Below are 26487 nucleotides of genomic sequence, written 5' to 3'. Positions count from 1 at the left end.
TTTGTGAGGTACTCTCTGCTTACTAGCCCAATAAAACAAGCTGTCTGTTCTTGGCACTGTTCCACCGTCTCTGAGCCAGAGAGGACAGTGGATGGTTTCATTGTTACAGCTGCCTGGAGTGTTTGTGGGCGGAAGAGAGTTCTTTCCTGATAGCAATGTGCAAGGAGCAAGCTACGGATTAAAGATTTTCTTCATCAGTTCTGTGCTGACCACTCTTATTTTGTGCACAAAGAAACAAGTGTAGTGTGTGTATGTGTGGTGGGCGTCTGAGCATCAAGAGAATTCCACTCCATCTGAACATTCACATGACCAGGCTCTGCCAATTTCAATTTCTCTTTTTTTTACTCTTCTCCCGCGCCCCCTCCCCAACCCCCTCAGAAAGCGGGTGAATCATGCTGAATGGTATTATTCCCTGTATCCTGCTGTGAGCTGACTATGGTACTCAAGAGATAGTGCCGGTGGATTTGGATCCTTGCTTCTGCTGAAGCTGGGTCAGGGAAATGTTCATGTGTAGGATCTTTCAATCTGGTTGGATATTCTTAAGCATGGTGATGCATTTCCGTATTTGTGAAACGCCCCCATTGACCAAAGGAAACCTGGAAGTGTAGGAGTGTGAAGTGATGAAGTCTGGTTTTCCTTTCTGGACTGCAGATGCTGTCTTGTAGTTAACTCACCAAAATCAGCCCTAACCTTACAGTGAACCCCCGAATAATCAGTCAACAAGTAACCACATGTCTTCACCTTGATGTTGTCTTTATCCCAGAGGTGGAATTATTGCCGTGGCCCAGTGATGTGAATACAGTCTGCAATAGCAGAAAGATTTTCTCTTCCTCTGTACCAGACAAGTAAGTATTTTGTGGAATTTATTCCTTGCTGTTGGTAGCAGGAGTTAGTATTTCTGCCTTTAGGGGCGTTATTGCAATATTGACAGTGCTGCATTATTGTATTGAAATCCCTGATCTTTCCCTCCGCACACATAAATCAAATTGCTGTAATACCACATTGTCGCTGTGTGTTTGAGGATCAACAAATGGTGCCAGAGAGTGAGACAAACTTTTGTTCTGAGCTTCTGTCCGCCTGGCTCAGTTGATAGTGTTCTCGTCTCTGGGTTAGATGGTTCAAGCCCTATGCTAGGACTTTGAGACTTTGAGTCTAGGCTGACCTACAGGGATTACTCTTTGAATAAGATGTTAAACCAAGGTCCCTCCTATCTGTTCAAATGGATGTTAAAGGTCCCATAATATTATTGGAAAACAGAAGGCAGTATCTTCCAATTTCCTGGCCTGAAATTCTCCAGATAAATTGGTCATTTACATGATGGCTGTTGGTCGGAACTTGCCATAGTAATAATAATAATTCTTGCATTTAAAATTGCCTTATGACGTCTTCGAAACTTCTCAAAGCGCTTCACAGAAGATACTGTAAAGTGAATTGAATGTGTATTTTGTAGGCGAACATGGCATCCAGTTTCGCCAGCAGTGTCCCACAAACAATCATGGATTGAGTGACCAAATCATTATTATTATTTTTGAAGGGATTATTGTCCCCAGAAAAGCAATCTGCCAATCAACTTAACAACCAGGTTCCGACTTACCATTATGTACACAATGGCTGCTACGTTTACTTACTTACAAATATGTTGTCACTTCTAACAGCAATGCCCTGCAAAGTGCTTTGAGGCATTTTTACGTTATAGTTACCATATCAAAGCAAGAATTGTTATTATTGTAAAAATCCATCTTCACACTCCACCTGGAACCATAGCCAGAAGCAAAAATTTGTCATCTGAACAGTACACCTTTAGAAAATCCAGTTCACCAACTAGCTCAATTCAATTCCTGTAATGTTATTTAATTAAACATTAGAGAATGTTATTCCCTATCTGTACATTCCTAACTGCTTACACTCCTGTTTCCTGACTATTGCCAGTGCTCTTCCCAGACCTGAACAAGTCTTCTTTTGTAATTTGTTCCCATGAACAGAAAGACGAGGTTAAATATTTCTCTCCATTAAATTGGCTCATTGAGGAGAAGAAAGTTGCTCAATCAGACTTGCAAAGTAGCCTGAGGCCTTCAAGAAAGAACATTGCCTTATTGTGTCAATACATCTCAAAGCAATTACTGTTGAGCTGTAGTGACTGTCTTTTGCAGACAAATATGGCACCTGCTTTGCACAGCAAGCTATATAATAATATATAATAATAATCTTGCATTTGATATAGCTCCTTATCACATCGTTGAGACGCCTGAAAGCGCTTCACAAGATATACTGTAAAGTGGATTGTCTGTGTATTTTGGTGGGGGCGAAATTAAGCAGCCAATTGTGCAGAGCAATTTCTCACAAACAGTCGTGGATTGAGTGACCACATTTTTCTTTGGAGGGGGATTATTGTGCCCGGAAAGCGATCTGCCAATTGACTAACAGCCTACTTACTGCTAGGTAAGCAGAGGCACGTGGAATAAGGAAACTTGCCTAAGGTTTCGCTCCTTCACCAAGCTATGACACCCAGAGATATTTCCTTCCCCTTTTGGTTAATGTCATGAGATCTTTAACTAGAAGCTAAAACTCACCTCAGCCAGTCGTGGGTCTTCACATGGTGATCACTTAATGTCAGCCAGGCCGCGCCAGCCGTGGGTGTGAGCATTATGGGCAAGGAGGGAAAATGAGGAACAGTCATCCATGTTTCTATTTTGCAGCTCGCTCCATCTGTTTGGCAAAAATTAGAATAGGAATAGGCGTCATGGAGAAATTTAAACAACAGGAAATGCATAAAATAAATTCTAATCTAAATATACAGCTGCTAATGCTCCTAGAGCAGCAGTAGATGTATATTTTTAATTTCTACATAACAGTGGGGTCCTTCAGTCAGGCTTGGATGGCCAACCGGAGTGATTTCTAAAGTCACGTTTGAACTCAATCCTCTATATTTGTCTTCTCAATATTGATATTGTGCTTTGTGATTATTAACTAGATTCCTGCCTTTCGTGGTCAAATACTGGGGTGTGGGGCCATGTCAAGTTGATATCAGACATGAATACTGTAGTTTCATTCAATTTTTAATGTTTGTTCTTCTGTCATCTTAACCCTCGCCTTGCCTGGTGGCCTGACCCATTCAGGGAAAGACTAATGGTTCCATTAAATGGACCTTACCATAATGTCTTCCAGCGAAACTTTGGATTATTTCATCTCCTGATTATCATCCATAGTCTTAAAGGGATAATCTGCGAGCCTGACCCCAGTCTACGCTCCCCTCCTCCCCTGACCCCAGGCCCCACTCCCCTCTCTCCCTGATCCCAATACCCTCTCCCCTCTCCTCCCGATCCCAATCTCCGCACCCACATTCCTTGACCCTGACCCCGACCCCTGAACCCAATCCTCTGAACCCACTCCCCCTGACCCCCGCTTCACACTGCCTCTGACCTCAGTCCCCTCTCCCCCATCCCCATTCCACTTTCCTACCTGACGTCCACAAGAACATATTCTCAAATTAAAATAAATCTTGAAGCAATAAATGTTAATTTCCCTTATTACCAATGTTACATAGATAATATTGTGATACCATACCTTGTAACAGAGCCATTTTGTTTCCAAATGGAGGATTTGAGCTTGGTGGAAAGCGGTGGTATTAATTGATTGATTTAACTTCTTATTGATCATAAATGGTATTTGTGTTGTTTGGAGCCTTATTTATTGACCTCTCTATAGTGATGGATAATTGAGATTCCATGGTGTCCTTATTATGTCTGATGGCTAGGGAGATACTGGTCAGTTGTCGTTTTTGTTTGCTAAAATCGGGGTGATTTGGTGTCAGCCTGGCTCAGTTGGTAGCTTGCTCGCTTCAGAGTCGGAACGTTGTGGAAAGTCCTCCCCCAATATTGGGACTTTGACTTTGTAGTCTAGGCCGATGCTCCAATATAGTGCTGGGGTTTGCTTCGTTGTTGGAGATGCTGTCCTTCATACGAGACATTAAACCAAGGTCCCATCCATCTGTTCCAACAGTACTATACGCAAAGTGAAGGGAATTTCTCCCAGTATCATGGACAACAAGAAATTACATTTGTATAGTGCCTTTCAAGTCGGGAGGATGTCTCAAGGCGATTTACAATACCCCCAGCCCAAAAAAATTGATCATTTACTTCATTGCTGTTAGTGGGACATTGCAGTGTGCAAATTGTCTGCTGCATTCGGCTATAAATACAGTCATTATATTTTATTAGTAAAGCCTTGTGAAGCACATCTTGGCAAGGCACTATATCAAATGCAAGGATTATTTGAAAAGCAAGAGAAAAGGCAGACAGTGACTCAATGAAGCTGCTAGCCCTCTGTGGTTGATGTGTTTGAGTGCAGATTACAACATGCAGGTCTAGAGAAATAGCCACTGTCTCTTTCACATTACTTTTACACAGCTATTTACGACAGAGGGGCAGCACTGAGAAGAATAAAGGGAAATCTGTTTTATTGGTTCCAGTTTTGAGAGTTCTAGCGTGGGAGAGACCTGCTGTTGTTTCCTAGCAACAAAATACACGGAGCACACAGAGAGTTAAGTCCTTAACGTTTCCAGCCAACAAACTGTGTTTGACAAGTTCTTGTTGAATCTTTCCCTATTAATTCCGAGTTTGAATGAAAGTTGAATCACTTTTCCCTCAGAGTGGTGTTTGTACTAACGTGCCGCTTACTCTCTCTTTCTCTCTTTCCTCCTCCCCTTGTAGGTGTGTTTTTTTCTGATAAGAACCTGGTTGTGGGCAGACCTTGGAATGTCCTCCAGTGAAATGTAGCGTCATATGCCACTCTGAGCAGTGATAAAAGAGACACACTCCACTCTCCCGGAACTTGGCTCAGAGGAAGAATCAACCAGCAGAACAGAAGCTGTAAGACTTGCGAGTTGGTGGAGGATCCTAGCTGAAGCGATTTACGTTTGATTTCACCCTGTGATAAAGTGAGGATTTAACTCAAGGCTCAATCTCTATTTTCCAGTTATTACAGCGAGAGAAATTCCACGTCCGGCTGCGGTTTATATACTACGTACAGTACGTAAAACATTTACTTCTTCGAACTTGTCTGAACGTTTCGCTAGCCGTTTGTCCCCGTGCGGCTGGAAGAGGAGTAGAACGGCTCCGTACCAGATTGAATTAAACCATGTGTCATGTGATTGTTACCTGCCGCTCGATGTTATGGACCCTGCTCAGCATTGTGGTGGCCTTCGCTGAACTCATTGCTTTCATGAGCGCCGACTGGCTGATCGGCAGGTCGAAGCCCAGCGGCTCTCCCGCCCTGACAAACCGCTCGGGCAGCGTGAGCAGCCCTTACCGCCCCACCCTGGGCCTGTACAGCCGCTGCATCAAACTCTCCTACTCCACGAACATCAAGCGAGAGACTCTGTGTGGTCCGTACGCTGAGAACTTTGGGGAAATTGCCAGCGGCTTCTGGAAAGCGACGGTTATCTTTCTGGCCACAGGTATTCTGGTTCTGTGCGCCGTGGCTTTCGTGTCCGTCTTCACCATGTGTGTGCAGAGCATCCTGAAGAAGAGCATTTTTAACATCTGCGGATTGCTGCAGGGAATTGCAGGTAGGCCTGACTCTCTCACTAATAATCTACAACAATCGCTGGGTTTTGTTGCTAGTGGGTGCATTTGTGTTCATTTGAAATTGCAGAAATAACACTCCTTACTTAAAACCAAGTAAAGAGGGTTATTTCTTTGTGGAGTCCTGTGGTTAAAGCACTCGCCTCGCAAGCGAGAGGAACCAGGTTCAACCAGGGCAGGGGGAAACCTTAGACAAGTTTCCTTACTCCACACGCCTCTGTTTACCTAGCAGTAAATAGGAACTCGGTTGTTAGTCAATTGGGAGATTGCTTTCTGGGGGTAATAGCCCCTTCAAAATAATAATAATTTGGTCACTCAATCTACGACTGTTTGTGAGCCACTGCTATGCGCAATTGGATTCTGCTTTTCACCCACAAAATATACAGTCAATTCACTTTACAGTATATTCTTTGAAGCGATTTGAAACATCTCAATGATTTTGATAAGGTGCTCGATCAAATGCAAGGATTATTATTATTTTTACCAAAATGTAGACCTCGGTGGAAGGAATCATGTTAACTCCTTTTTCGCAGGTCAGTCACAGGAGATACTTCATAGTCCGGTTTTGCCTATGACTGGAATAGTTTCAAACACAGTTATTGATTCAACAGCAGAGTATATTCCCAATCTACTTGTATTGAGAATTTGCCTCATATCTAATGTAAATGAACAGTGGGTTTTACTGTATTTTCAATCAGTCAGAAATTCCTATTTGCCTCTGAGCCACACTGTATTGACATTATATGAACTATAATACAATGCACATTGTTCATGGTTCCTTCCTTTAAAGATAAACTGCATGAAAGCACAGAATAGTCAATAATACGTTCCTCCCATGCCTTCTGTACAGCTGCCAGGCACAGTGTGTGTGTGTGAGAGAGAGAGGCTCCAATGTACGGTAGCTTTTTGATACCAAGGAAACAACTTAAATCTAAAACATTCTTTGGACATTTTTTAACCCTCACTGAATCCCCACACTTGTGCTGTTTCCGTTTCTCTTTCTTTCCCTCACAATTAAAGAGAAAGAAATATTGGGAGATTTACTTGCTGTTCAAAGAACTAAACTACCAGATACTTACAAAGAAACACAATTGTACTTGCACTGAATGACATATCTTACAGAGAGGAGCTTACTTACTGATAATGGACTTTCCTGATATAGAATGGCTCAGGATAAGCTGCCAGTCAGTCTTAAACTCCATTAAACTCATTGATGTCACTCCAGCATACAACAAACTCAGCAAACTTGTTCTGACAATATAGAAAGGCCAGGATTTTCTGCTATCAATAAAGCACAAATTTATATTGCTGTTATTTTCCTCAAAATCTAGGAGAAGTATTTTGAATGGTAAAGTGCTTCCTCTATATAAAAAAAACTTTCCCTTTTAAACAGTTGAGAGGGTGATTAATTTAAAGAAAAGTTTTTTTTATATAGCATCTGCAATGTCAAAATGTCTCAAAGTGCTTCATAGCACTCGAGTGTAGTGACTGAATTTGTAGCAAACACAACAGCCATTTTGCAAACATAAAGTCCCATAAACGGCCATGAGATGAATGATCAACTTATCTGGAGGGTTAATGGCAAGGAAAAGAAACACCAGTAGAAAATCCCTTTCTCTTTTCAAATTGTGCTACAGGATCTTTAACATCCACCTGAACAGGTAAATGGGACCTTGGTTTAACATCTCACCTGAAGAACAGCACAGCAGCACTGAACTGAGGTGTCCGTCAAGACTTAAATCTCAATGTAGGGATTGAACCCACGCCCTTTTGACAATTCATGTAACAGAATAATTGCATTAACCTCTGGGGTGCCATAAAGTGGTGTTGCAAGAATATGTACAGTTGCAGACTTGCCTTTCTCACTACCTTGTTTAGACATGTGTCTGTTTTCAAGTTTTTTTAGTTTTCTTTGAGTAAATTATTTTTCATAGATTCATAGAATGTTACGGCACGGAAGGAGGCCATTCGGCGCATCGAGTCTGTGCCGGCTCTTTGACAGAGCAAGTCACTTTCACTAACCCCAATCACCAGCTTTCTCCCCATAACCCTGCAAACCCGTCTTCCCCAGATACCTATCCAGTTCTCTCTTAAAAGTTGTTATCGAATCGGACTTCACTACCCTTTCAGGCAGATCATTCCAAATTCGAACAACTCGCTGAGTGAAAAAATTTCTTCTAACCTCCCCTCTGCTTCTTTTGGTAGATATCTTAAGACTGTTACCATGGGTCACAGACACACCTACCAGCAGAAACAGCTTTTCCCTATCTAGCCTGTCGAAACCTTTCATGATCTTGAAGACCTCTATCAGGTCCTCGCATAACCTTCTCTCCATTGATTTAGCCCATCTCAACTTGGATTGATACTATTGACTTCCATGTACCTGGGCTAGAGAGGGGCAGTCAGTAGGATTCCCTCTTTCGATCCCCATACACTGATCCCTACTTGGAATGTGTACATGTGTGGACATCAAGGGTTTGGTTATGGACTCACTCCTCCTCCAACAAATAACCTGTCAACCCTCAAAGTTTGGTGGGAAGGGCAATTCTATTTTGGATTTGCATCTGGCTGTGCTGAACAGGCACCCTTAACCACAGCCTCAGCCTTGATCGGAAGTAGTGCTAGGATGGGAGTGTGACGCATGCCTGTTCCTGGTCTGGGTTGTGTGCTTTTACCACTCCAGCAGGAGAAGCTGGTCAGCCCCCTGGGTGTGGAAGTAACTAAGTCCTGCAGATGTGTGTGTGGGTGTACATGTGGAGGGAGAAGCAGAGACACAGAGCACACACTGTGCTTCATATCCACGGCCTGATCCTGGCCCAAGAGACCTGTCACTCAGCCTCACTGATCTCTCCTTCATTACATTAAGAGCCCCAGGTTATTCCACTGTTTGTAATATGCACAATACACTTAACGGCAAATCTGTGGGAACCGGACTAATTTCAAGCATCACCAGCCAGGTGTCTCCCACCTGTTCCAGCTCATACTCGCTTTGCCTCTGCCCAGGCTCTGCCACCCCCGCTTATTCTGTCAAACCTGGGTATGCACACCCTGTCCTGCGGCTACAGTTGCGTAGATCAGTTGTGACGAAGGCAGAAGGCTGACAGCAGGAAACCTCCCCAAAATTCCTGCCTGGAAAAGCACCCGAGGCAGTGTTGCGAGAATTAACATTTTAAGAATTTTTTTTCACATGTAGTAATTTTCCTTTTAACTGGAATTTAGATGATAAAGCGTCTCAGTTTGTCATTTTGATTCAGCTGCGTGACTTGCAGAAGTCCATTTCTGGCCACATTTCCCCGAGGTAGCCCAAAACTATGATGCAAGAGCACTGAGCACTAGGAATTTGCTTATGCACAGTGCTGACTGAGTCATCATTGTAGGGCTGAACTGCTGTTGCAATCTCTTGTCAGGTTTGACATAAGAAAGAGACACTGCAGATGGTGGAAATATATCTTTTCAGACAGATTAACATTTCATGTAGGGCAGTGCAGATATTATAATGCTCCTGTGAGTAACACAATAGGTAGTGAAGCCTTTAATACTTTCTACACAGTTTTGTGGTCTGTCTTTACTCAGTGAGTTGGCAATGCCAAAAGTTGAAGTGAATATTTGCGGCTTTTCTACTATCCCTGTTGTTCACAGTTGTTCCTTTTTTGGTTAGTGTAAAAACTAATAACATAATATTAACTAATATAAGTGTTCCTTAAAGACAAAAATATAGATCCAAGTTTTCACGAAAGCGACAATGATAGAGAAGTCTTGGTGACTTGTACATTGGCTTTTTCTTCTAATCTTTCCTTATTAAGATACTAATTGACATTGTTGTTTCTAAAGGTGGGCAGTTCAGAGTTTGCATTCTCCTTATCTTTCTCCCTGGCCCTTTGTCTCTTCAATGTACCAGCCCACAGCCCTCCGGCAATGGCCTAAATCTTCAGATTCTTACACTGCAGGGAAGAGAGCTTCACAAACCAAGGTTGAATCCCATCCGATATTCACACAGATGCACGCAGAAAGAAGTCCGGGTGAGGACCTTGACTGACTCTTCCCCCCCCCCCATTCTCCTTCTCTTTCCAGACCAGGGAAATTGAGGTCAATTATAGCACCCTCACTGCTACCTGTTTGAACCTGACTAGCATGGAAAACATTAGGGATTGAAACTTATAATAATAATAATTCTTGCATTTTATATGTCGTTTATCATGTCATTGAGATGTCTCAAAGCGCTTTACATAATATACTGTAAAGTGAATTGACTGTATATTTTGTGGGCCGCTCTCTCCCCTGTGTGGGGAGCTGGCATAGTGGACAATAGATGCAGCGTTTCCTATTCCTATATTGATTTCTACGTGATTTTTGCTCGGGAATTAAAATTCTTCATTTCGCAAGTGGCTTTCCTAAATGCACTGGAACGCCTTCAAATTTTCCATTAACTGGACTCGTTCGGCGAGTTAAGCCTGTGATGTTTGAGGGAAAGTTTGAAAGTTGATTGGATATCTTTATTATCACCTTGCCCCATGCTAAACAAATAGTGCTGATACGTCAGAGCAGCAACTGGTGGCTGTAAACCTCCAGAGAGAGTCGGAAGCCACTGTTAACAGCGTAAACATTGGCAGAGCCTTTGTGTCAATATCTGGGCTAAAATTAGGGAACTAGACTATTGGAGTGGGTATCCTGTTAACCCTTTGACTCCTGAGATGGCTCAGTACACACAGGGGGCAGCCAGTGAAGAGCTCCTCATAATTCTGTATGCTTGTGATCATGGTGATGGGGGCGAGGAGGGAAGGAAGGAGGTGGGAACGCAGAGCAACACTTGTATTAAGTGAAAGGAATCTTAAAGTGCACCAACCACTAATCTATTGCTAAGCATGTCACCTCAGAGTCAGCTGAGCTAGAAGAAGACCCCGCTTACCTCTCCCGTGCCCCCCTATCACCAAGTGAAGACAGTAACTAGTTGGACATTTAACATCAGACAAGTACAGATTTGAGCCCTCATGAGGTGTATGCCAGGTACCAGAAATTATCCACCTTATTGTTTCCAAAAAAGGAATGTATCAGTGGTGCACAACCCTTTTGGTTAGCCAACCAAATACATTTTCTTGATTTGATTTAGTGCCACACCATATACATCATCACCCGTAATCACCCGTAAGCTACTGGAAACAAAACATTGATTTAAAACAGATTCACCGAGACTCGTGTGAATATTCAGTGGCCCCATGGGCCATTTCCAGCCCGCGGACCATGGGTTGACTATCATTGCTATGTACTTGGAAAAAAGTAAAATGAAAGGGTATTAAAAGGAGCAGAGGAATGGGGTAAAAGCAGATAGCGTCAGTGAAAGAGCTAGCAACAAGCTAAATCACTTCCTTCTGTGCTCCAATTTCTCTTTCATCTATGATTCTACTGTTGCGAGTGAAGTAAGTGTTTTGTTTGGTGAGCCAAGTGTCTGACATATGTGAAAACTCAATGTCATGCTTAACAGTATCCAAACCAAACTACTGTTGAATTCCACTCATGCATGGATATTTCCCAATCGTCTGAAATGTACATTCCCTAATGCACATTCTCTTGGTGCCACCAGAGCCAGTTTTTGTGCACGGCTTCACAGGATACCAGTTTATTTTAATTGATGTCCTATTTTAGCTGCACTAAAATACCAGTCTAACTCCTTGAATGGAAGCAAAACATAGCACTAAAATCATCATTCCAAAGAGCCAAAACCTTGAGGGTGGACACATTCTTTCCTTACCACACCCCCCACCACCCTCAACTTTGACATGTCAGAACATAAGCAATGGATAGAAAAGTGTGATGTTTTATAACAAATTCAATAACACATTGAATAGTTATCACATCTGTGAAGAGATGTGTTTCTCACCCTTCCATTTTTACAGATACATTATGAATCCACAGAATGTCCAGAGCCCAGTGATTTAGTTGTTAATCTGCTGTACATAAAATCCACTGGCCACAGAGCGTCATGAGAATCAGGTGCAAATTATTCCCTGGGAATCATTAATGCCTCAGTTCCCTGTCATTCACAAGATCACAAGAGAAGTTCAGATAGTGTGGACCACTTGATATCATCCTTCCCAAATAGCAACCCTGTTACAATTGCAGGCTGTTTCTCAATGATTGGTGCTCTCTCTACCAGACAGTGTCCATGCCAATAGATGAAAGTCAAAATTGCTGGTGGGTGGTTGTCAAATTAGATACCTAAAGCCCTGAGATTGTCAACCATAAAGCAAAGCTCCTGCCCTGATTGCAAAATCAACATTGCAATTAATGCTGCAACTCCCAACTGGCAATTGCCGGATTTTTGTCCCCATTCACCCCAACTTGCAGCTACCATCACCTAATAAGGAGAATTGTTTTCCCTTTGTCCCTTTCAGGCATGAATGCCCATTTCCCCGACAGCTTTCAGATGCCCGCCAAGTATCCTAAATCAATTCACTTTACAGTATACTCTGTGAAGTGCTTGGAGACATCTCAACAACGTGATAAGGTGCTATATCAAAATGCAAGGATTATTATTAGTAAGTAAAATCCCATTTGGGATTTCTTAGGTTCCTAGGGAATAATGCTAATAATAATAATCCTTATATTTGATATAGTGCCTCAAAGTTGAATCGTCCCAAAGTGTTTCACAGGATATTACAGTAAAGTGTAGTGACTGTTTTTCTGTAGGCAAAACATACCAGCCAATTTGCCCACAGCAATGTCCCACCAACATAACCATGACCAATTTTATCCGGAGGAATGTTGACTGCGCTACCAGGACAAACTCCCTGCAAATAGTGTCTTGTGATTTTTATTGTCTACCTGAGCAGGCACAGACAGGACCACGCTTTCATATCACATCTCATCTCACAGCAGTGACTGAAGGGTCAGACTAGATTGTGAGCTCCAAGTCTCGACTTGGGGCTTGAACCTACAACGTTTATGACTCAGAAACCACAATCAAGTCAGGCTGACACCAATCCTCCTTTGCAGGTCCACAGTGTAAACCTGCACTCAAGGTCATAGAGAGAGAAAATAAAGTTAAAATTTCCAAATAAAAAGTGACATTTATGGGTCATTTCACAGTTACTGGTTTCCAATGTCATATCAGCTTTTCAGCTGAAAGGCAAGGGGCCAAAGAAGGGGGTGGGACAATTAAATTCATATTTCCTTTTAATATTACTTTACCACAAGACGGTGGGTTTATTCTTGCACTCTGTGTGGAAAGCACACACATGCTGAGGAGAGAGGAAGGAGAGGGAATTTCATACATAGAAGAGTTAAGCACAGTGGGGATTGTGATATGTTTACTGTAGTTTTTGAAGGACGGCACCTCTGGCCAAGAGAGAGACAATAGCCTCAGTGTTTTGCAAACACCTCACAGCTGGGAGATTAGTTCCTGGGCACTGAGGGAACAGTACTGTTTTCCATTGCAGTGTGGTTGTGGGTGATGTTGGGGGAGGTGGTGGGGTAGGGTTGGCGTGCTGGTGCTTTGTTACATATTTCAGTGACCTGGTGACAGAGAGTGTGCGTAAGGCACAAAGGCACTTTTATTATCTCTGTGTTGGTCAGAATTTTATTCCAGGGAGGCAGCAAGCCGATAGTCACTACCTCTTGTGAAATCTGCTCCTGTCACCAACTCCCAGGATCAAAAAAAAACTTTTCTATTGTAAATTGTAATTCGAATATCGAGTTTGTGTTTCCTCCCCCCCCCCACCTCCCCCTGAAGTTGGTCGGTAAACGGATATGTTTTAAGAGTCTGAGGAACAGTTTCTCAAACTTTAATGCAGGATATAAACTCTATCTACTGCCTGTCCGTTGAGTGTCCCATTTCAAATAGCTTTTATGCTGATGCAGGGCGTAGTGCTGGTGGGACGGATGATGGAATATTTCTCAGCAGATCATGTCACCAGTCTCAGCACCACTGTAATACCAGAAACTGTTTATTGCATCAAAACCTGCTGTATGACAAAGCCCCTGAATTGGATGACATGTACGAGCCTCCAAAAGCAATCGCTCCAGCCTCATTCTTCTCCTTTTACAAAATAAAATATTCAAGAGCACGGTGATGGTGTTGAGCCTGGCCCAGTGTCTGGGAAAGCAGACTCAGGATCTTCTCTGCTCAATTCACCCATCACCCTGGGAGCCAGCTGTCATAAATTTGCCCAGGTTTGTGGAAAAGGTTAATGCAGAGAAGCATTTGCAATCCTATAGGTCATTGGCAAGTGGCAGCAAAGCTACAACTGCCCAGCTCTATTCCTGTCCACCAAATGGAAGAGCAGGAGAATATGGGGATGTGTAATACGCTACCAAGATTGTTGCTTGAAACAGAATCTATAACAGCTTTCAAAAGGGTATTTAGGAAAGTATTTCAAATACTAGTATTTGGAAGTATTTATGTAGTATTTTAGAGCAGCCAGAATTTGGCAAATTCTTGATTACGGGTTTTTCCATAATTTCTTTTGCAGACTTCAGAGTTGAGGCTGAATTCAACAATTTACCAAATGCTCTAAAATGTTAGATAAATAGAGTTAAGTCTCTGCAGGTTGAATTTCTCCATTCAGTGTTCTCAGGGGAGCAACGGGGTTCCTGTTTGGAACAAGCAGGATTACATGTGACAGGATGTGCTTCATACCTGAGGTTTATCCTCGAAGAACATTTTGGCCACATGCCTGGGGATACAATGAGTGCAGATATTTAGTTACCTCTGAGAGGAAGGGAAGTACAACAGCAACAACAACCTGCGTTTATATTGTGCTTGTCACGTGGGACAGGTTTCTCAGAGCGCTTAACAGTGGTGGAGTCAGACACAAAGTTTGTGTGTAACTGAGATGTGGTGTCACACTGGGTTTGCTCTGGTTAAAAATGAATTGCATCAGGTTTGATCTGATCTAAGTTCACTGTGATGTTGCACTGCTACATTAGATCATTGAGGGGAAAACAACATCACTGGAAAACCGAGGCCACCTTCTTGTTACCACAGCAACTTAAGTGGACAGGGTCAAAATGTGACTGATTCACTCATGAGTCAAATGTGAAGTAAGTGAGCATGTCTGTGTAAACTCGACCACCTCCTCACCAGCTGCCTCACGGAGTCACATAGGCAAAGGTCAATGGATCAATGAAATGAAGCCAATCACACTCAAACAGCAGAATCTGCAGCAGTCCATATTTTTCCAAAGTCCCTGCAGAGCAATCAAAAACACACTCCCTTCTGATCGCTGCAGAGAACCAGCATTGTGTTTTGTGGGTTGACGTTTTGTTAAAGAAAAGAACAGGGCTGTCTTTTTTTCCAGCTGTAATTATAAAAATTGAAGAATTTAAACGTATTTGGGAGAATTTAAACATAAACGTAAGTGTAAAGGCTAGAATTTCAACGTAAATATAAGGATTTAAATGTAAACACAAGAATTTAAATGTAATTATAAGAATTTAAATGTAAGAATTTAAGTATTAGTACAAGAATTTAAATGTAATTTCTGGTCACTCAATCCACCACTGTTTGTGGGACACTGCTGTGCGTAATTGGCTGCCGCATTTCGCCCACAAAATATACAGTTAATTCACCTTACAGTATATTCTGTGAAGCGTTTTGAGACATTTAAGAGCTCCGGGATGCTACCCTGTGTGAGGGGCGCTATATAAATGAAAGTTATTGTTGTCTCAACAATGTGAGCACTGTATCAAATGCAAGGATGATTATTATTATTAAATACAAGAATTTAAATGTAAATGTTAGCTGTGAAGGTACTTTAGAAGGCCACTACTTAAAGGCACACTGGCTTCTCTGGGGCCCAGTGTTGTGGCAATTGAGGTGACACATGGTTTCTTCATCTAGCAGGGTTGTGTCCTTGGAGACGAGGATAGTAAAAACACCGTCAGTCATCGTTTTAAAAAGTCCACAAGTGTTCTGCTTTAGAAGTTTTGGTAACAAAGTGAATTCACGACTGACCAATGCTGTTGATGACTGCAAAGGTTGGCCCTTGGCCCTGAACTCAGTGCAGACCAAACTCTTTTAGCACCCAGTGTCCTGTGTCACTTTAAGAGGCAGCGCTTTCTGTTAACTGATATTTACAGATTTATTCCGGTGAAATTGCAACTTTTCATAACAAGTTCAATGTGATAATTATTAACTTGACTACAAAATACACAAGTCACTGCGTTCACAATAAAAAAAATCCTGTGAAGCATTTTGAGACTGTCCTCTGTTTCTCACTCTCTTTTTGAGTAGTGCGACACGATTTTTAACATGCATTTGAACGGGCAGACAGGACCTTGGTTTAATATCTGAAGGACTGCACCTCCAACAATGCAGCGCATCCCGAGCACTGTTTTGAAGTGTCAGCTTAGACTGTGTTGAGTCAAAGTCCTTGGAGGCAAAGTGTAGTGGCTGATTTCCTTGTCAAAAGTACAGCAATATAACATTGAACCTATGTGTTTACACCAGAAGCACTCAGGGTATACATTATGATCTGAATACTACCCATAAACTGGTAACCAAGTCAACTTGCAATCCAACACACCATACTGCAGAACAGCAGCTTGTCAACAGGCCCTCACTACCCGAGTGAAAATGTTGTTTGTTCTACGTTTTAACAGCCTCTCTTTTTTTGGTCAGCCAGGTGTCTGACACATGCGTAAAACCCAACAACGTGCCTAAGAGTATCCAAACCAACCTGACAGTTCCATGCATCCCACCAACACATGAAAATTCCCATGGAATGGAATGCACACTCTCTTCCTGGAGGATCGCATCCTGCTTACCTAACTCCAGAGAGTATAAGGCGCAGTTTGGCGAGAGCCAAGGCACGGGGATCTATTCTCAACACTCAGCTGGCATATTCCATTGTTTAATTTTATTTCCCATTCCTCTCCTGAGGGCACTGACTCATGTTGGGCTACAGTTCTCTAGTGCTAACCACCCGCACTCAAGTGGCTAATCTTCTTGTGGAGACACACAGTGAATGAAGGATGCACTCTATGGGACCATAGTGTCCTGTCTCCACCTCACATCAATGCTCACACAGCTTCCAGTAAGAGAAGTGAGTCGCTGGATGGGGATTAGGAATGGGAAACCTGCTTGATACTTTGCCCTCACCCAGGCCAGGGGAATTACCTTTATATTTGAATTTCAGCTTGTGTACTGTCCCGCACCAGGCTTCGCAACCACATCACTCCCACCCTCGCTCACCTCCACTGGCTCCCCATCCCCCAGAGGATCGAATTCAAGATCCTCATCCTCACCTACAAGGCCATTCACGGCCTCGCTCCCTCCTACCTCTCCGACCTACTATCCCCTACTTACCTGCCCGTACCCTCCGTTCCTCTGGCTCTGGTCTGCTCCACATCCCCCGCCCTAACCGCCCTACCTTCGGTGGCCGGGCCTTCAGCCTCTCAGCCCCGAGGCTCTGGAACTCTATCCCCCAGTGCCTTCACCTTGCCTCCTCCCTTTCCTCCTTCAAGGCCGGTCTCAAGACCTTTCTCTTTGACCGTGCCTTCAGCTCCCCTCTCGACTCTCTACCCCCTCCTCGCTCCCTCCCTTTCCTCCCTTCACCCTGACCATTTCCCCCCTGCTCGGGTCCCGACCCAACTGTCCAGCGCCTTGGGACGGCCTCCCAATGTGAAAGGTGCTCTATAAATGAAATCTTGTTGTTGTTGTTGTTGAATGCTGAATACAGACTTTCATTTTCAGTCTGACAGACGTTGGTTTGTATTGTTAGTTAGGTAGGGAGGGAGGGAGGTAGCTGCTGAATCTTCCTATATTGGGGCCGATCTGTAGCAATTTAATTCAGTACAAAGCTCACCCAGAAATGTGCTTTTATCAGCAGAGTACAGTGCAGATATGAAGATATAATATTCCTGCTGGTTGCAGCGTACTGAGATGAGCAATAAAAGAGTTCCCCGAGGGCACCAAGTTTAATGTTTAACAACTCAGGGCTGCTTAAGTGCTTTTGGTTCTGAGCTTCACAGCCTGACAGGGAGGGGTGGGAGAGGTGATAATAATAATCCTTGCATTTGATATAGGTATATATATATAGGCATTCCAATCATAGCTGGGTCAGCCAGAGGAGTCATGATGTTAGGAACTTTTCACTGGGAGATGATGTGTGTGTCAGCGTGGTGCAGTGGTTGTACTTTGGCTTCTGAGTCGGAAGGTTCCCACTTTGGGACTTGGAATCACATAATCTATGATAACCCTCCACTGCAGTGTTGGGGGCTGTTATATTGGTGGAGGTGCTGTTGATCGAAGCTTCCATTTGCCTGTTCAGGAGGACATTAAAGATTCCATGGCACTATTTGAAAGAGAAGGATGTTTCTAGCGGTATCCTGGCCAGAAATACCCCAAATAAAATCCACGACTGTTTATGGGACACTCCTATATGCAATTGGCTGCCACATTTCACCCACAAAATATATAGTCAGTCCACTTTACAGTATATCCTGTGAAGCGCTTTGAGACATTTCAACGGCTTGATATTGTGCTATATCAAATGCAATGATTATTATAGTGGGTGAGGCAGTGCAGTCAACTCCCATGCACCTTTTGGAAGCCAATTACAGAGCAACAGAGCCTCAGTGGCACTGCCAGTCAACAGGGAACTGAAAAAGCTTTCACTAAGCTCCTGCAGCGGTCTAGTGCAGGGGGCTCCAACCGGTCAATCGTAGCTAGGTAGCATCTCACACATGTTCAATAAAAAACAAGAGGAAGGAGCGATATTTACCACAGTTTACAATAATGTTTATATCTGTACTTCAAGGTACGTGAAATACTTTGTGCATCTGGCTTCGTTTTCAATTGAGCTAAATATTTATGCAATTCTATCGCTTCTTCCTTTGTCTTTTTGATCATGTGTGAGAGTGCCACCTAGTGGCGATCGACTGGTGAAGACCCCTGGTCCAGTGAATGAAAGACTGCAGCAGAAGGCCACACAGACCATAATAATAATAATAATCCTTGCATTTGATATAGCGCTTTTCACGTCGGGAGGACGTCCCAAAGCGCTTCACAGAACACACTGTAAAGTGAATTGACTGTATATTTGTGGGCGAACAGAAGGTCCTAGGTTGCAATCTGTGCTGAGCTGATCTCAGCCGTTCAGTGGTTGGGGATCTAAATCAGTCCCTGATATATAGAGGGGACAGACAGTTGGTTAGCTGAGGATCTCACTTCCGAGCATTGTCCGGTAATCTCTGCCAGAAAGTGTGCACGTATGAGCATTGGTGGAGAACACAAGTGTCAATCTGGTCAAATTACCAGCACACACTCACCATCATATGAATGATGCACTCCATCTTCAGGCTCTCATTTCCCAGGGGCTTTCAGTCAATAAAAAACCTTTGATGTTTTAATTGATAACAAAACTCATTGTTTCTGGTGGCTGTAGTTGCTCTTCATTACAATTGTCTTGGAAGGAAAAGATATGAATCTGCTCCAATTTTTGTTAATTTAAACTGTTCTGAAACTGAACTGTTATCTAGGGCATTGTACCCTGTTTGCACTTTCTTAGTAAGGTGATTCCTCATCTTACTGTACGTCTACATTCTTACAGCATGAAACCATTCCTTCTAACTTTGACGTTAGAATCCACGAGACACATCTTATTGTTTCCTATTGCTTTAATCATCAAAGGCAAAAATCAGTGAATCAGGCTTGTGAGTTCACTTTAAAACCACTGCTGTACTGCTGGCTTCTCAACCACATCTACATCTAACACTGTGCCATCATTACCCCCCTTCCCCTCCCCTCCCTTACTCCCTCAACCCCAGCTCGGGTCTGAAATGCTGTACTCTGTCCAGTGCCTTGGGACGTCCTCCCGACGTGAAAGGCGCTATACAAGTGTAATTTGTTGTTGTCTGAAACCTCTTTCTGCTCTGCAACCAGCTTCACCAATTCTGAAATTAAAGTGCTGACATATGAATGCTGAAATAGGCATAGGCACCTGGAACTCTCTTCCAAAACCTCTTCAGCCCCTCTCTCCCAGCCTTCAAAATCCTCCTAAAGCCACGTCTCTTTGACTGTGTTTTTAGTCAACACCCTTAATTCTCCCTTCCTCCATTTCTGTATCATGTTTAAGCGTTTTAAGATGTTCAAGTGCAAGGTGACGAGTGAAGGGAGTTTCTCCCAGCATCCTAGCCAACAGTCCCCCAAATAAAATCAGTCATTCACTCTATGGCTGTTTGTTGGACATTGCTGTGTGCAAGCTGTCTGCCAAGTTCATCCACAAAATACACAAGGTCATAATATTATATCCTATGAAGCGTTTTGAGACCTAACAATGTAATAAAGCACTATACCAAATGCAAGGATGATTTTTATTATTTATAGATATAAATGCAAGTTGTTGTAGCTGCTGTTTAAACTTGACAAGATCTTAACAGAAACAATAAAAGGGAAAAGAAGCTCTTGCTAGTTATTAATTTACTCCAAGTGGAAGCTGCTTACTCAGAATATTGCTTACGGGAGCTGTGAATATGTCAATTCTGCAATGTCGGTGCAAACATAATACACAGGCGTGAGTTTTGCCTCTTTATTGTTCATCTATTCTGTTGCTAGATTGTCATGCTGCTAGTGCTAGATGCGCTATATTTTGACGACAAAATACACAGTCATTACACTGAACAATATATTCTGTGAAGCACTTTGAGAAGTCTCAACGACGTGATAAGGCGCGATATGAAATGCAAGGATTATTTATATTATACTAACAGCAGTTAACAGGTCACGGTACTTTTAATAAGAAATTGGGGTGCTGTGCAGAATGCAATTAAAGTTGTAACAGGGGCGGCTTAGCATTTTTGGAGATTGCTGCTTCTTCCACTGAATCGGTTCATTCAGCACCTGTGGTGCCAGCCCGAGATGCCTTTTGATAATTGTTCCAATTAGAAAGACACGTATTACAGCCCCAAACCCCTCCAAGTGAACGGTGAGCTTTTTAAGATGACCATGACCAAATAGAAAAGAGTCTGGCAGCAAATATCTCCATGCAAGAGTACCCGAGGAAATAAAATCAACAGGCTGCTGAAAGAATTCTGAATCGCCCTGTGTTATTGTAGCAGCTAACCACTTAAAAGAAGGAGCTTTCTTATTCTGGTCAGATCAAGTTGCTAATAAAAGCAATCTTCAACATGTGTTTTTTTTTAAATGACACTTGCTTTTTGAAAGTGGACATTATAGGTGAGGTTGATATGTGGTATTTTGGATGTTGTTAATATGAATGCAGTTCTGGCCACATCCTCCTCTTTATTATTCCTTCTCTTGGTGTGTAACTCCTCCTCGCACTCCCAGCGCAGGAGGCTTTGTAGGAAATTCAGTGGGGAGAAATTCCACCTGGGTCTAGATTTACTCCCATTTAGCATTTTAAAAAGTCCTGAATTTGGTATATTCTAGGAACATAGGAACAGGAGTAGGCCATTCAGTGCCTCTAGCCTGATCCATAATTCTATTATCTCGTGGCTAATCTGTACCTCAATATTCTTAAATACAGCCTTAATTTTGAAGATAATCTTCTTTAAGTTTTGTTTAAGAATTCCAGAAAACCAACTTTAAAGTTAAGACTGAATTCAACAATTTGCCAAATTCTGAACTTTCCAAAATTTTATGTAAATGGCATAAATCTGGATCCAGGTGAAATTTCTTCCTATTAAGGGCAACACTTGATGTTGGCTGATCCAGTAAAATACAGGCTCCAACTGGCTAGAATTACTGAAAAAGTGTAAAAATTGGACTGAAATCTCCTCCAGAGTATAGCAAAATTTATACTGCACCAAAAATGTAAGGATAATAATTATTTAAAGGAGCAATATGCCTCAGTCGATTTTGATGGTGGTAGGATCGCTTACATTGGGATTTTACAAATTGAAAGTTATTTGAAGTGAAACAGAAGAGGTGATGCTTCCCCACTGAGCCTGGCATCTTTAAATGATGCCAGGATGATTGGACCAGATGTAATGCTTTGCATTTTGACTTAAATGCAACCTGATTGTAGACCAGAACAGGACCAGACCTGAGCTTGTAAATATCACACAAGCACAGCAATCAGCAGACAATTACAATGCTACCTGTTTTGGATCAACCGAGTAAGAGCTGGAGACTGAAATCTTTGCTGTGAATGACACAGTTGGGATATGACCAGAACAAAAACATCAGTGGCTGTTGTGGAGGGTGATCTGGAAACATGGACAGTGAGTGAGCAAGAAATTCAGTAAGCAGCAGCCTCACCAAACACAAAGGAAAACTTCTCCACTGTAGTAGAGTTTCCCAAGACTTATAGTGAAATGAGCATAGCATTCTCCTTCCCCATTGCAACTGTAAATAATAACAACTTCATCACTTTCCATTTCTTCAGGATTCCATTCAGACAGATCAACAGATTATTTATTTATTAATTAATTATAACTGTAGTTTGATTCAACAGTGTGGAGCTAAATAAAATGGACCTTTAAGAGCCTCTTTAAAGATGCGTGAAGTATGTGGTTTTCCAGGCACTTCCGGCTAAGATGTGGTGAAGTAAATTGGGGTCACTTAGTATCACTTCTTTAGTGCTTTGCCAGAGTTTCTAAATTGTGATACATTAAAGCAAATCTTTGCACTGCATCTTTTGCCAAGAATTTCAGATATAATTAACTAAATTACAGCAACGTGTTAAGATTAGTTTTCAATTATGTCGACAAACTTATTTCCGGACAGCAGCTTAAAGTGAGTGGAGTCGGAGAACAACAGAACAAAAGCCTATTACTTGCCAATGTGCTTACAAAAACAGGAATGCAAAATTTCCATTACCTGATACAGTAGAGCCCTTCATAATACTATCTCCAGGGGGTGTGGGTCATAAAGTCAGTGCAGCATATGTGTTCTCTATTAGTGAGGGAGACCTAAACAGTGTGTGGTATAGGGAACTCAGGGATTGAAATTCCATCTAGTCTCGGGCCTATTAAGACTGTTTTGTCTTATAATTTAAGAATACACAGAATAGTTTGGAATAGTCTTAAATTCAATCTGAATTTAGGAACTGGGTTCCCTCGATTCTTAAAAAGAACCAATTTCAAAATCGACTGAATTTCAGAACTTAACTAGGGTAAATTAAGTCTTGAATTTTAGACTTTAGTTTATCTTTATACACTGATTAGATCACCCTCTGTCACATAAAAAGGCAATTATCACATTTCTAAACTTTAAATGTGCTGGAAGAATGTATTCCGCAGTTCGTTACACATTTATTATTCTGAAATACTGCATATTAGACCCCATAGTCCCAGAGTCTTAATCGGGGGATTTACTGCAAATGCACTAAATTAGTTTGACCAAAAGTGTTTGTGTTTGTAAACTTTGAGTGGATGAATTTTATCATCATCATAATAATAATACGTGCTTCTATTGTGGAGTGGATTCACTGTACATGCTGTGCTCTTCAAGAGGGAGATTGGTGAATGCTGAAAAATGAAGCACATTTTGCTTTTGATCAGCATTCCCAGGTCTGTCTGGTCTAGCACAGCCAATTTGCACACAACTATGTCCCACAAACAGCTTCTAAATTCAGATTGAATTTAAGGCTATTCCACACTATTCTGCATTAGCCTGGGCTGACGCACCAATGCAGTCCTGGGGAAATACTGTATAGTTGGAGGTGCTGTTCTTCAGATGAGATATTAACCCAAGCTTCCATTAGCTTGTTCAAGTTGACATTAATGATCCCATGGCAGTATTTGAAAAGATAAGATGTTTTTCCCAGTATCCTGGCCAACAATCATCTAGATAAAATTGGGCATTCACTTCATGCTGTTTGTGGGACATGGCATTGCACAAATTGGCTGCTGCATTCACCTGCAGAATATGCATTCAATGCACTGTATAATAAATCATGTAAAGTGCTTTGAGGCATCCTCCAATGTGAAAGCCACTATACCAAATGCAAAAATGATTATGCTTGTCATCCAACCACTGTGCAAAGCTCCGAGATGCTATCCTGTGTGAAGGGCGATATATGAAACCTGGGTGTTGTGGTGGTTGTTTTTGCATGTGTCAGAGACCCGGCTGACCAAAATAAACCCCTGCAGCACCTGGTTCACCCACACAGGATAGGATTGGGATTGGCACAAAACATCCATTTCCCCGGGCTGCCTGGTTGAATAGGCAGAAATAAATTAGCAATTCAAATACCAACACGGTTTGTTCTTTTTGAATCTAATAACTCATTGAACATGTTTCTTTTTTTCCCCAGGTCTCTTTTTGATCCTTGGCCTGATCCTGTACCCTGCTGGATGGGGTTCTCAGAAAGTAGTGGACTACTGTGGACCTGAGGTTTCACCTTATCAGCTGGGGGAGTGCTCTCTGGGCTGGGCCTTTTACACAGCAGTTGGTGGCACTGTCCTTACATTCCTCTGTGCAGTTCTATCGGCACAAGCAGAGATTGCAACATCCAGTGATAAAGTACAGGAAGAAATTGAAGAGGGCAAGAGTCTGATCTGCTTGCTGTGAGAAGACAAATTGCCCAAAGGCTTTTCGGAGTCTCTCGTTTTTACTTTGACAATTTTTAAAAAAAAATTCTGGAGCGCCAAATGTTTTTAACTCTACTACCTTCCTCCTGTATCTGAACTCCATATCCGTACATGTACAAGTCAGAAATGTCAGACTGAATTCCATTCAAAGACTGATGAAACAGGATGCAGGTCGGGTCACTTGAGTGGCCCACACCAGCTTACATAGCTAGCAGCTGTGATACATGGAGACCTTTTGGATGCTGTGCTTTCATCCTGGTCTGTGAGATTTCCTTTTAAATTTCCTAGACTGTACAGTGTAGAGGCAGACAGTTTTTTTAAGAGCTGCCAACAGACAAAGACTTGTGTCAGTAAAGAGGCCTCAGCAGCTTTTGTTTTTAAAAAGCACATGTAAACAATGTTGGATTACTGCAACAAAAAAAAAATCACTTTTGAATTTTTTTGTCAAGGGAAATGATTTCCACCAGAAAGCTTGAGTTACTGTGAGGTGCAGTGTTGGGTTTCCTAATATTGCAGCCAACAATTTTTGCAATATGCACAGTGTACATTTGCTCCTCTCCATTTACACCAAGAAGCTTCGCAGAAACATGCCTCACCAAAAAGAATTGTGTAGCATTATTGAGCTCATGGCCTGAATACCTTATTTAAAATGCTACTCAAGCTGTTTCAATTAAAAATATGTGAATTGGTCCAGTTAAGTCCACATTGTGTCTGTTGAGAGGTGCAGCTTGGCTGGTATTTTCAGAGACTTTGTTTAACATCATCAGGCAACACAAGAACCTTATTGGAATAAATGAAAATCCAGAATGGTGATTTTTTTGTTGTTAGTCGGGTCTACAGAAACTCGTTACTGTGCTTAAGAATATCCAAACCAGACTGAAACTTCTGCATACCTATGCCACCTACACATGGAAATATCACTGTGTCTGGAATGGAATGCCCACTCTCTCCCTAGAGGGACACATCTGCTTATCTAAGTCAGGGAAAGAGTGCACATTGCATCTCAGGGAAATTACCATGAGTAGGTGGCCTACATATGTGGAATTGTCAATCTGATCTGGACTGTGACGAAGGCAAGTCTGCATCTGAACATCTTTACTGTACAAAGGAAGTTGCAAACCAGATTGTATTGTAGATGCTTTAACATTGATGTTAAATCATTGAACTTGATATTTCACATTGAACTAATGGCATATGAGCAGCGGGAGCCATGATTGCTAACTGTGGCATCAACACATAAAATAACATAGCCTATTTATGTTTTTTTACATACATCATTGTAAAGGCTGTCATGAGTACTGCAAATGCAATTCAGTCATCTCAGAAAGGCTGCCATGATCTTAAGTATGAACCTTAAAATTAATGAACTGTGAACCCTACCAGACTGAAGAAAGCCATATTCCTGTAGCCACAATGTAACCGGCACCAATGATCATCATCCACCGCCGGGATCGATCCCTGATGTTGTCAACATCTATTGCCATTTGCAAAAGAAATGTCTAATACCACTAAGTGCAACTTGCTGTCACTTGCAGCTTCAGTACTGCTGGGTAACGCTAGATATTTGAGTACGTTTGGAACAATATTTACAATTATAAATGACAGGGATATTCAATGCAAGTCAGTACTCTTAATAGTGCCATTTTCGATCAAATTCCACCAATGACCTTACAGGAAACTAGCCTAACTTAATCCAGTGCCAGTTAAGACATAACACATTGAAGCACAGGAGTTTCAGATTTAGAGGGTCTGATTATCAGGCTCGCCCCTAAATCATTCTGTGCAAGGTAACACCACTGCAATTCTTGTTGAGCTAGAAATTAATTAAGTTCTTAAAAAAAGGCAAAACGATTTATTTTGTGAAAGTACATTAAGGAAAGATGGGCAGGGAAAATTGGTTTTAGGTAACCCAAATAAAAAGTGATACACTCTAAAACCCTGTAACGCTTGATTAATGTGTCAATTGGCTGCAGTGGTGCATCAAAAACTGAAGGTTCTTGTGCCAAAGAACTGAACTGTTTCAGAAGTGAAATACTGTAAAAGGAACAGTCTTCAGCTGAGGAAGCGTGCTCTGCTTGTGAATGAGTGACTTGATGTGCTGTAAAAGCTGAATTTCCAAACGTTATCAGTGCCATTAAACCTGTGTTCATTTTTAGCTCTTCACCATAATTAACATTACACAAGAAGGACCATCGATGCTGTACTTCAACATTTCTGGCTAACATTTGTTGTTCAGTAACCTAATGTGTTTCAAATATTGTGCCATAGTCGTTTGTAAGTTTTACCATTATTTAAAATTTATACACAGTGTGTGTAAGATATGTGCAATAATAATAAAAAAACACAAAACTGCCTATTGTGTTTTTGTGTGTGGAAGGAAGAGATGTGGATTTTGAACTGGGGCTGATGTGAT

At 42.0% G+C, this 26487-nt stretch overlaps 1 protein-coding gene across 1 annotated transcript; it reads left to right on the top strand.

Moving 5' to 3' along the window:
• Window positions 1–4724: 4724 nt before the first annotated feature.
• LOC103177761 (LHFPL tetraspan subfamily member 2) lies at window positions 4725–24973 on the top strand. The gene is made up of 2 exons (XM_007892078.2): window positions 4725–5566; window positions 23798–24973. Exons 1-2 carry the CDS (start codon window positions 5137–5139, stop codon window positions 24052–24054), a joined length of 687 nt encoding a protein of 228 aa, XP_007890269.1. The 5' UTR covers window positions 4725–5136; the 3' UTR covers window positions 24055–24973.
• The last annotated feature ends 1514 nt before the right edge of the window (window positions 24974–26487 follow it).

The sequence above is a fragment of the Callorhinchus milii genome, unplaced genomic scaffold (assembly GCF_018977255.1).
Source record: "Callorhinchus milii isolate IMCB2004 unplaced genomic scaffold, IMCB_Cmil_1.0 Scaffold1, whole genome shotgun sequence".
NCBI lineage: Eukaryota > Metazoa > Chordata > Chondrichthyes > Chimaeriformes > Callorhinchidae > Callorhinchus > Callorhinchus milii.
The sequence above is the reverse complement of the archived record's forward strand: the minus strand, read 5'-3'. Positions and strand labels throughout refer to the sequence as shown.

Excerpts from the sequence above, each read along its gene's own strand:
- LOC103177761 (XM_007892078.2), top strand. The coding sequence starts at position 5,137 with ATGTGTCATGTGATTGTTACCTGCCGCTCGATGTTATGGACCCTGCTC. Across the intron at positions 5,567-23,797 it reads ATTGCTGCAGGGAATTGCAG|GTCTCTTTTTGATCCTTGGC; the intron begins GTAGGCCTGACT and ends TTTTTTCCCCAG.